The following is a 12,578-nucleotide window of genomic DNA, read 5'->3' on the forward strand; positions in this document are numbered from 1 at the left end:
ACGGTCATTTCTAATAGGGTGTCCTGTGCCCCTATGCCAATTGCTGTAGAGAGCTACAGTGATTGGCATAGGTGTGCAGAACACAATCATGATAAAAAGTTGACAAAAAGGAAAACCAATACTTCAGCACTTACTCAACATGCAAAGTTGACATTTTGCTATAATTAATAATGTCAGATATGTCACGCAGCCAGAAATGTTCCCTGCATGCATTGAATGAAGCCTGACAGTTCCATCACTTCATGGTGGTTTGCCAGTCATTTTAATCATTAAGTGATCATCCTCTGGACATTTGGGTATGACATGATTATAATTTATTAGCAATTAGATCATAATTTACAAGATACATTGTTTAACACGTGTCATAAAGTGCTGCCAACACACCCAATTGTACCCTATTTTAGAGTTGGCACTCATCTACTGCATAAATATTGTAACCAGCTTTGATACCTAGATCAAAGTCAATATACTATTTGATCTTTTGCATGAAATGAATGTTGAACATGGATAATGAGTCACATATGGATAGGGAAGGTTTTTGATTTTAGGGAAGGGGTGGAAGCAATACTAATGGAATTTAGCTCAATGTTTGTAATAAATTCCAGGCTTGGCATTTACATGCAGTATCTTTTACACTGTGAATAGGAATAAGTTGAAGGGAAGCATCAGACAAACAGATGTTCATCAAAAGACGCTGGTTGCCAAGTAATTTCCTGTGTTAACATCCTTGACGTTGTGTCTCTGTAAGCAGGTAACTTATGATGCGCTGTTTTGGTATGCCATGAGCTATTGGAACCTAATGCAAGCAAGTGGTGGTCTAAAATAATTAATATAACATACATTACTTCATACTAAAGTTTTGATAAAGATGCATCTCCTTCTCTTTCCATTATTTATCATTATTACTACAAGACTCAATGTGGTCAACATCCAAAGTGACCATGAAACTAATGTATTAAAAGATTGCCACATCTGTATATAAATAATATGCAAGGGAAAGGCGTGCACAAAGCAGGTGGATACAACTTATTATTTCAGACTCAATGCGCAGTGATTGGAGTGATTTGACAACCAGATGTTCACCAGAAAAGGCTTCTCAGTGTCTGAAATGTGATATATACAATAATACATGACTATAATTGGGTATGGAATTGAGTGTAATTTGAGTAATTGCATAGCTAATAACCTAAAATCCATACAAGAAGGAACATTTGCTACCTCATTTGTAGACCCATCAGAGAGAACAAAGGTTCACATTTATCAAAGATGCACCCCTGGCATACACCATGGATAAGGCGCAAAGTTTTGTCTTTTCCGTGCCGTACGCCAGGCATAAGCCCAACCCTTCTAATCAGTGGGGGCACGGCAAGGCAGGGAGGAGGTGCAGGTCCCGCCAATTTTAATAAGAGGCGTGTGCCTCTCAGTAAATATGGCAGGTATGCTGTTCTTATTACATGTCCCCCAATGTCAATTCCCATCTATTATCTAAGATTGTTTGTAATAGGCTTTTATAACAGGAATTGGTCTGCTTCTCTGCAGCCCATCCTGACTCCCTGAAGCTGCTGAAAATCCTCACTTCCTGGTCCACTTTGTCTTCCCCCTCCCTTTTGAGACAGAGGTCACGTGATCTCTGTCTCATATGTTGCCAGGCTAGCTCACATCTCATCTGTAAGTCACCCACCACTGACATCATATAGTGGTCACCTGGCCAAGGATGGGGAAACAATAGCCTCTCCTAAATAGTATAGTGGAACAGAGACCCTGTTGCTTCATCTCTCTCTGCAATCTATCTATGTGGATGAATAGACAGATCATCAGAGAGTAAACTATAAACTATGTTTACTGTGCAAAGCAGATCGAGCCAGTGGTGGGCAGATACTACAAGACAGGGGCAGGTGCCCAGCAGTTGGTTCTGAGGTACAATGCATGCTGGGAGATGTAGTTTCCCGGACAGGTGCCATGATGGGAAACTGGGATCATTTGAAATAGGTTTGAATCCGGGGTTAGCAGCAGCCTTGACAAGTGGGAAAGTGTCAAACAATCGGTGTTATGCTTTTTATGCTATTTATTTTTTTATGGAATTGCTGGAGTTTCCCTATAAAAAAGTGTTGGACATCGATCCACGATACACAGTATTACCAGGAAGAAAACTGATCCCGCAATCTGTCTGATTTGTTTGCCAGTTACACAGTAAGGTACAAAATCAAATGTGACTGTGCTGGTTAAGGGTGTATTTTGTCTTCCTCTGGATGAAATGAAGACTAGGGGAATAGTGTGTCTCCTTTAGGAGACTGCCAAGCCATGGCCATGCAATGCTTCACGGAAGAAATATGCATATATATTTCCAAAAGAACTTGCTTGCTAAACTGAGCTGCAAAACCACAAACTAAGGACAGGAGATGTGCTATTACTGCAACATAGTGTTTCATGTTTTTTAAGCCTGGATGGCACCTTTAAGGCTCTATAACAGTGAATGTATTTTAAGTGAAGTTGCCAGCAGGTGGCACTGTAGATAAACTTCTTTCCTTTTTGGTAATGAGCTACTCTAGATGAACTGATGAATCTAGGAATTGTGAGGAGAGTTGCATTCAATGGTCAGATGCCCTCTTTAATCTTATAACTATATGTATTACTATGTAGAAGGAAATGCATGAGGAGATACATGGTGAAAAGGTAAGGATATGATGGGATAACTAAACAGAGCTCAAAACTGCTGTTGAAAAATCTAAGCTGTGCTGTGATTGGCTACTGAGGTCACTAATGGTTCTCTGGGCCCTTTCACAAATTAATCCTGTAGTATCCTGTGCTGAGTGTATGGGGACATCATTACGTTATCTGAATGATATCACATAGTATATTATAATATATTATTATTTTATAACCAGGGAATACACATAGGCAGCCCATGTAAGTGCTGTGGGCACCCGAACAGAGGGTAGTATTACCTTCATTTTAATGGATGGTACTGCAATGTTAGTAAACAGGGAATTAAGCCGTAACATTAGATGGGGGCACCAGGACTCCTGCTGTAGCTGAAAGTAACTAATCTAATCTGAAGGCAGTATGTTATAGGGCAGGGGAGCTAAGCACAGTGTCATAGCTACCATGGAGACAGGCCATGCAGTTTCTACGGGGTCCGTACACTAAGGGGGCCCACAGACCCTTTAACTGTGAGCATTTGTGATAAACGCTAACAATTGAATGCTGTGGTGCTCTGAAAGAGCAGGCCAGATAAGTATGTTTTTGTATGTGGAGGCATGGGGGGTTGGTGCATACTGTTTCTTTTTTTTTTTTTTTTTGCTATTGATGCCCCATGAATCTTAGCTATGCCGCTGGCTAGGCGTATCTATGTTCATATTTAGCTAGTAATTTATTAATCTAAGCCTGCTCCTAGAAGTCCAGTGGGCATTCCTGCTCCATGACTGACAGCCCTTCCTGTAAGATAACTGTCAGTCATTGATTAGGACTGCCCCATGGTGTATAGCAGTGTTTGGGCTTTGGCCCATAAACCATAGACTTTGTTCAATTAATGTCCGCCATTGGAACCAACAATAAAAACTTCAAAAGTCAGAAGTTTAACAAAACAATAAATGTGTTTTTCCAGTCAGACTATTACCAAAGCACTATAGCTCATTGGTGTCTCTGGTCTGTGTAATGAAAGAGTTTTTTCCCCCAAGAGAATAGTAATTCAGCTTTGTTGCTAAAACCTTCATAAACCTATTACATCATCAGACAGGAAGCCAGCATTTTTATTGGTTGCATGTAACGTTTGTAACCTCTGGCCAGCATTACATGTTACAACAATCTCCATTAGAAGCCACATTTTTAACCCTATGAAATATCCTGCATCATACAACTACGTCTGCGGATTACTTGCTATGAAGAACTTGATGACTAATTCAAATGGTATTTCAGCATGTTGACTTCTGAAATCGTTAAACAGCTATCCTCCATGATCATCCAAATAGTATCTTATTAATAGGAAATACTTGCTTGTTATGGTAGATAACACCTGGGGAAGATTTATTAAGACCAGCCTCCATTAACCTGGCCAGATTTACTAAGAGGCGCACGCCTCTTAGTAAAGTCGACGGGACCTGCTCCTGTCGCATGGCTTCCACAGTCAATAAAAACCTGCTGTGGAGCAGGTGTAGGTTTCTGCATGGTTTATGCCCGTTTATTGGCATAAAACAAGATAAATTAGTAGAGGGTAGGTGGTTTAGGGGGGTGGTACTGTTGCCTGTCAGTGCTAGGATCGAATCTGGAAAAAAGTACCCCCTACACAGCATTTGATTGTCCATGTTTTTGAAGGTTTACTCCAGGTAATCTAGTCTCTTTAGTCCACACTTCAAAAACATACCAGTAGGTTATATTGAAATTTACATTGTAAGTTCCACTTGGTACAGTCATCAATGTTACTGATGACCTTCTTTGTACAGTCCTATGGAAACTAAAGGTATCATTAAGGCTGGGTTCACATTGCGTTTTCAGCATCCGTTTAACAGATCCTTTTTTTTCAACGGTCAAGAAAGTAGTGTCAACAGTACTTTATTGTGCGTCAAAAAAAACGCATCCATTTTGATCCGTTTTATTTATAATGGAAGTCAATGGAAAAACGGATGTTAAAAACCCAGTGTGAACCTAGCCTTATATAAATAAATACAGTTGCCCCTTAAATGACAATATTAACTTGTTCAATCATTGTAAATTGGAAATAAATCTTGAGACCAATACTATATATATACTATATGGAAAATTAGTAACTGGTTGTGAAGCCTCCAAAGTCAACTCAAACTAAGAAAAATAAAATAAAAGTAAAAATAATCAAAAAGACACACAGAGAAACACAAATAAAACATGTCTGTACATAAAAAAAGTCAGAAAGAGCTGCTGGATACTGTAAATCACTGGCCATCTATGAAGACTTCTTAGGGGTCCTGTACAGCTCACACAGTGTTCCAAGAAAATAAGATAGACCGCCTTCACATGGTGTCCAAAGAGGAAGCTCATTCTGGCACAAGTAAAGAGCATTACCGAACATGTCATACTGTACTGTACTGTACTATACTGTAGGGAGGTGCTACTAGACAACCAATGAGTGCATGAGTAATACAGGATATTTATCAGGGAACTGCCCACTCTGATTGGTCGGTTCTTTCAGCCATTCACACAGGTTACAACGCTGGTCTGTCTGTAGCATTGTATATTGAGTATGGTTTCAAGTTATAATGCTCTAGAAAAACCATTATATGTTGAAAAAAATTGTTATCTGAGGCCATAGTAACTGGAACGACCACTGCATGAGGGAGACTCAATGATCCTTCGGTCTCCCTAGGCAGTCTTGGTAAGCCCTGTAACCCATGAGTTCTTTTAATATAAATGTTGCAAAAGAATATTATTAGGGCCATGTAAGTTCCTAAAGGCCACATATACAGAACAGTTTACCTATTAGTAACCATATGGGAAAATTAGTTAACCAACTATTTACTATACTAATTGTAGATGCTCAGTCCACTTATTATTCCAGTCCAGTACTTATTATTTTCTGATTTATATAGCACTAACATGTTCTGCAGCATATCACCTGGCCCCACAAGGTACATTCTGAATTATTCTTCATGTTTTGGAGTGTTTCAGGAAACCAAAGCAACCAAGGAAAACCAACACAAATACAGAAAAACATACAACTCCTTGCAGATAGACCCCAGCTCTATGAAGCAACGATGCTAACCAGTGAACCACCGTGATGCCTGCAGTTTCTTCTCGACTACTGCAACTGACAATTTCTCTAAAATCAGGACTGATGGGCCCACAGCAGGAATCACAATGATGCTCCCTTCTGGTATTGGATCAAAACATGACAACTCTCTCCGCCTACCCCAGTGAAGGAAATTCTAGTTTTTTATTACCCAACACTTCCTATTCATATGAGTAGTCTCAGCTGGTTGCCCCCTCCTGTATTTTTATGGTATTGCATGTGGAAAGGCGGAGCTCTGCATAGACCCTCTTTTTCCATATGGAAGAAAATATAGTTAGAGCTCTGCTATTGCATATTAGGAGCCTAAATTTTGTAACCTACAAACAGGGACATTGAGTAATCCTAACAAAAAAAATGTAGTGCAAGTATTCATGCTTTATAATATTAAGTTATTTTCTTCCATTATCTGATCATTTGTACAAAATGACCTTATCATAGATATAATAGATTCATCCATACAGTTTTTATATGCATATATAAACCATGCAGCAATAACTAATATCTGTAAACATCAAATTCTTTGTTTTATTAACGCTCAAGAGAAACCTTATTTTTATATGTACAATTGAACTGCCATTGCAAGATGCCTAGTTGGTTAAGCAGGAGTATAGGGTTGACATGTTATTTGCTTAATATGTGTACATTATTGGCATCTGTGTGTCTCCAGCTTCACTGTAGGTCTTGCCAGTGACTCAGTTAGGTCACATAACCAATCAATGACACAGTCCAATTTAGAATTAATGACCCATGACGTAACTGTCCAGCCAACTGTTCCAATCATTACAGTGCTAGCAACCTCCTGTAGGTGTAACACTACACAGATTCCCCATATGGTGTTTGTGTTATAAGCACGAATGTGCATGGGAAAGTTGCTTAAGAGATTTTCCAGTCTCTCCCCTCCTGCTGGATCATCTACATCATGATAAAATATAATATAAAGATGTAAAAACATTTCATACACTCTCCTTTAAACAGGAATTAATCATATCCCAAGTCGCTGCCTATAGATCTACAGAACATACGTTAAAGTGAACTTATGATATAATAACTTGCTTTAAGCTGCAAATAAAAATAATAAACATCATATAAACGTATATGTCTACATTATTACCTATTATAACCAAGTGTGTGTGCGTGTGTGTGTGTGTGTGTGTACAATATACTGTTCTCTTTTTAAACTATTAGATAAATCTCCAAACCCTATTACAAACTATACAGCTTTTCTATTGCGTTGTTAATCAAAATGTGTTAAATGCACCAAAATGTGTAAACAAGACTAACTGTGGATGTAGGTGAAGTGTTCACTATAATGTCTTAGTTATGTTAAGCAATTCCTTAAGGGGGTTAAGAAAATCCTTAAAGGAAAGCTAAACTTGCCTTAAAAGTCTACCAATAGAACACAATCAAATCGAACAAAGAATAAAACCAGGAGACGTAAGTGAAGTCAGAAACTAAAGAAGTGTCAGAAAAGTGCTGTAAGATAAGCTGTATTTTAATGGGAAAAAGACCATTAGTATTAGAATAATACACAAGATCACTGAAGGGTAAAAAGTATACGGAAAGTGATTGAAAGATAGACAAGGGAATTCTCCCTTAACAAAGAAAAAGCCTGAAGACATGGCAAGGACTCCACCCTAGCTGGATGTTAGCACTAGAGAGAAAATTCAGCAAGTAACTATGCCCAAGACATCCTTAGCCATCAGTTCCATCTGCCCCCTGTCAGGTAACAATAAGGGAAAACAATGTCAGGAACCACTTGGTGCCACATAACCTCTGATCAGGGCTGTACGCTCTTCTAAACAAGGATATTACAACAGCTTCAGAAAACAGTCAAAGTGTGTGACTCTTATAAAACCATGACTAGTACTGCACTAGCACCTAGGTCTATTGTTAAAGAAAGCAAAAGAGCCAAAGCACAGGGCTCACAAAGTCTGCTCTCATTTTACTGCAAAGCAAAGGTCACAGAAAGACATGAAAGTCTGAGCTGTTTCACTTACCACTTTCTTCATCTTGAGTTTGCACAGCTAGAAAGTGCCCTATTAAAAGTGTAAAAGTTAATAAAGTCCTTTTCTGTTTTAAATTCATAATGTCTACTTAATAGACATGTGGCTCTCCTTTTTGTTAGGATCTTCTTAGCACCATTAAGCTATCAGTATATGTTTCTTCCCTGTGAGCTCCAAGACAAAGTCTGCAAACAAGACCTTTTTTTGAAGTGTTGCAGCTTTAAATAGGAAGAATGCAGCCTTCCCTAGTTTTCCTGCCCCTTTCAGCTTGTGCAGGCTTATAGTCATCCAGTCCCTGCCAAGCAGAGCATGATTGATGGTAAACAACCCAAATCAGAAGGACTCTCTTTCTTCAGCGTTTCTTTATTGGTGTTTTATTATAGCACATAACGCAAGTGACCATAACAATAATACTATACAATACATTACAATACATTCATTTACATCAACAACAGCATCTTCTATTTTCTAACTGTGCAACAGTCTTTCTAATGTCTTTAAAAAAAAATGTACACAGCCTTACACTTTATTTGGTCCCAAATGTCCATAACAAAAGTGTTGGCTAAGTGTTTATGTTCCGTCATTCCTATTGGTGTGTCCGGCAAAAATTGCTATGTATTGTATTGCCCCCCAAACGTTATACAAATTACCAATATACACTTATTATGGTAAATGCTTATAAAGTGCTTTTTTTCCTGCACTTACTACTGCATCAAGGCTTCACTTTCTGAACAAAAAGGTGATGTCACAACCAAACTCTCAGAGCTATGCAGGCTGTGGCTGCTAGAGAGAATGATGGCAGGGGGACACTGAGGGACACAGGGCACTGGAGGAACACTAAGCATCCCTCTGCCATCATCCTCTCCAGCAGCCAGCCATGGTACATTTTGGAGAACCGATTGGTAACCACCCAGATCACGGAGCTTCCCTCAGAAGGAAGGAGATCGGTAATAAAGTCCATAGCAACATGTGCCCACAGACGGTCTGGAATGGGCAAAGGTTGAAGCAGATCGGCTGGTCTCTCATGAGGGAACTTGTTTTGGGCCCGGGTGGTGCAGGAAGCCACAAAGTCCTTGACGTTCTTGGACAGACTTGGCCACCAGTAGTGGCAGGAGATCAGTTGCCCCATCTCATGGGTTCCAGGATGCCCAGCAATCAAAAAAGAGTGTCCCTATTTCAAAATTCTCCTTTACAGCACTGGGCAAACATAGGTTTTCCCGGCAGGAACATTCTGAAGAACAGAGGTGGTGACCGGCATCAGACGTTCTGGTGGTATGATGTGTTGAGGAGTGTCCTCTTGTCCAAGGACATCGGAAGTTAAAACGGAAGAAGAAAAGGGGCCAACTGGCTTGCCTGGGGTTAAGTCATTTTGCTGACTGGAGGTACAGGAGGATCTTGTGGTCCATGAATATGTTTATTGGGTGTCTTGCCCTCTCTAGGAGATGATGCCACTCTTCCAGGGCCAACTTAATCACCAGTAATTCACGGGCTCCTACGGTATAGTTCCTTTCAGCCGTTGAAAAGGTCTTAGAGAAGAAGCCGTAGGTCCTAGTCTTGCCAAAAGAGTCCTTCTGAGTGAGAACAGCTCTGGCACCCACAGAAGAGGCATCCACATCCAACGAAAATGGCCTGGCACAATCTGGACAAGAGAGGACTTGAGCAGAAGCAAAGGCTGACTTCAATCTGGTAAATGCTGTTACAGCATCCGGTTGCCACCGCTTGGGGTTAGCTTTCTTCTTGGTAAGAGGCACAATTAGCACAACCAAGGTTGAGAAATGTGGAACAAACTGCCTATAAAAATTGGCAAACCCCAGGAAGCATTGTATGGCTGTGAGCTCAACGGGGCATGGCCTCTAAAGGACTGCTGAGAGTTTTGTTCAATCCATCTGTAGACCATGTTCTGAGATCATGTACCCAAGAAAGGGAAGGCTGGACTGATGAAACATGCACTTCAATTTGGCATACAGATGGCTGGTTCTTAGCCCTCGCAGTACTTGGCATACTTGAGTCACATGAGTCTGCAGATCAGGGGAGTAGATCAGGATGTCATCCAAGTATACAATGACACAAACGTAGAGGAGATCCCGGAAAATGTCATTAAGTAACTGCTGGGGTGTTGCAAAGACCAAAAGGCATGACCACATACTTGTAGTGCCCATCCCTGGTGTTGAAGGTGGTCTTCCACTCATCGCCCTTTTGGATACTGATCAAATTGTAGGCCCCTCTGAGGTCCAGCTTGATGACTCGAGCTCCCCAGAGACGATCAAATAACTCCGAAATCAGAGGCAAGGGGTAGCGATTCTTTACTTTGTTGAGTCCCCAGTAATCAATACATTGACGGAGTGATCCATCCTTCTTCTGGACAAAGAAGAAGCCGGCACCGACAGGAGAGGTGGACTTACGGATGAAGCCCTTATGCAGGTTTTCCTTTATATAAGCAGCCATGGCCTCAGTCTCTGGGACCGAAAGGGGAAGCACTCTACCACAAGGAGGTGTGGCACCGGGAAGAAGGTCAACAGGACAATCATATGGCCGATAAGGCAGTAGAGTGTCAGCCTCCTTCTCGGGAAATACATCTGCCAGGGCTTGGTACTCGGTCGGTAGGCCAGGCAAAAGCTTGGAGGGGTTTGGAGAAGATGACGGAGGCCGGACCTGAATAGACTTCAGACAGCGATTGTGGCAATCCTGGCCCCAAGATTCCCCCAGTCTTCCAGTGAAGGTTGGGGGCATGAAGCTGCAGCCAGGGTAGACCCAACAAGATGGACGAGGAAGAATGGGGCAAGACATAGAATGCCATCTTCTCTGAGTGTAGAGTCCCAACCTGCAAGGTCACAGGATGGGTCTGGTACCAGATGACATCGCTTAGGGTCTCGCCAGTGACGGAGGATATAGTCAGTGGTTTGGCCAGAAGAACCACAGACAGCTGCCACTCTTTTACCAGCGACGCAGCAATGAAACTGCCTGCAGAGCCAGGAAAGCAGTGGACAGAAATGGCTGACCAGCTGTAGAGAAGACCTTTACTGGGAAGGATATTTGTGGAGAAGAAGTACACACACCTAGGAAGGCCTCTCCTACCGGACCTAGGTGCGGGAGTTTCCTGGCCATTAAGGGCGCTTAGGGCAGTTCAGACGGAGGTGGTCAAGTCTGGCGCACTAAAGGCACAGATTTTGCTCCCGACGGCAAGTTCTCTTCTCTGAAGATAAACGGACTTTCTTCACCTGAATAGATTCCTCAGACTGTGGGGGGGACTCAGGAGTGAATGGTCTCTGGAAAGTTGGTGCCAGACGATACATGCGGCTAGGACGATCTGACTCGCGATCTTGTCATACCTCCTCCTCTCGCCCGGAGAACCAGACGTCTATCCGGGTGGCCAGATGAATGAGGTCATTCAGAGAGGTTGGGAGGTCACGGCAGGATAGCACGTCCTTCACCTGGGAAGATAGACCCTTTTTTAAAGTGGCAACCAGGGCGGCATTGTTCTAGTCCAATTCAGCTGCCAATGTGAGGAATTGTACAGCATACTCCCCAACAGAGGAGTTCCCCTGGCGTAGATTGCGAAGGGCAGTCTCTGCAGATGAGGCTCGAGCTGGCTCTTCAAAAACACCCTGGAACCCTGACAGGAAGGCCTGGAGGTTAGCAGTAACAGGGTCATCTTGGTCCCACAATGGTGTTGCCCAGGCCAAGGCTTTCCCCTCCAAGAGGCCGATGAGAAAAGCCACCTTAGTGCACTCGGTGGTACATTGGTTTGCCAACAACTCGATGTGCATAGCACACTGGGTGAAGAAACCTCTGCACATCTTAGGTTCTCCAGCATACTTGGACGGCAGCGCAAGGCGTAAGGTTGGAAAAGAGAAGTCACTTGCACCGGATTTGGAGACACTGGTGGAGGCTGTTGTGCCTGTTGATGCTGCTGTAAGGAGGCTGACAACTGCTGACTTTGCTGTGACTGCTGTTGAATCTGCTGTGACTGCTGAGTGAGTACTCTCACGATCTCACGGACATCAGGCACCTTGCGGGGATCCATGGTGGGAGCCCATTAATGATGTGAGTTGTGGATCCGCTGTGCCACAACTAGCGATGACGTAAGCCGCACCAGAGAGCCGAGTCTAAGAGGCCGCTTGTCTTCAGGCAGGATGGGCTTGCTGCAGCAGGCAACCCCCAGGTCACTACCCCTGGCTTGACTTGCTAGTGGCAGTGGAGAGGTGCAGCTGGAGACAAGTAGGCAGATAGGCTGGAACTCAGCAGGAGGCTCGTCTGGAACTGAGACAGTAGTCAGATGGCAGGAACCAGGAATGGCTGGTACCACTGGGCAGGATACACGGGCAGAAATACACGGACAGGATACACGGGTAGGATACACAGGCAGGATACATGAGAGCTGGGCCACACATTAATGGGAAGCATGTAGAGGCTCCAACACATGTTGTAGGGCAGGGCTGCAATTTATAGGAGAGCTGAAGACTATCAGCCAATTAAGGGCACACTGGCCCTTTAAATTAAAGCAGAGTCGGCGAGCGCTCCCTAGGAGACAGCGACACGCCCATCAAGCTAACAGGGAGCTGGAGGAGGAGTCCTGTCACAGAGCAGGAGATAGGGGAGCAGTGGCAGAACCGGGGACGAGACCGTGGCTGCGACCAGGGGTGACAGCGCATCAGTAGATTACAAGGATGCAAACCAATGCTGAAAAAAAAAGACCTGCCCTAGTGCGGACCCAGATTTTGTTTTCGGATGCTCTCATAGAAATCAATGGGATTCGCTATTTTTTAGATTGTAACCTGTTTGACATCTATATTTCCTTAAAAAAAAGAAAGATGACT

The 12,578-nt window shown here is 42.7% G+C and overlaps 1 protein-coding gene across 1 annotated transcript in view; it reads right to left on the reverse strand.

Moving 5' to 3' along the window:
* The window catches only part of COL5A2 (collagen type V alpha 2 chain), a 130,561-nt gene extending 122,590 nt beyond the window's left edge, over nucleotides 1-7,971 (reverse strand). Inside the window, exon 1 of the mRNA XM_069983514.1 lies at nucleotides 7,756-7,971. Within this exon, the coding sequence (XP_069839615.1) occupies nucleotides 7,756-7,843 (88 nt within the window). The 5' untranslated portion in view covers nucleotides 7,844-7,971. The remainder of the gene's footprint in view (nucleotides 1-7,755) is intronic.
* Nucleotides 7,972-12,578: the final 4,607 nt, after the last annotated feature.

The sequence above is a fragment of the Dendropsophus ebraccatus genome, chromosome 9 (genome assembly GCF_027789765.1).
Source record: "Dendropsophus ebraccatus isolate aDenEbr1 chromosome 9, aDenEbr1.pat, whole genome shotgun sequence".
NCBI lineage: Eukaryota > Metazoa > Chordata > Amphibia > Anura > Hylidae > Dendropsophus > Dendropsophus ebraccatus.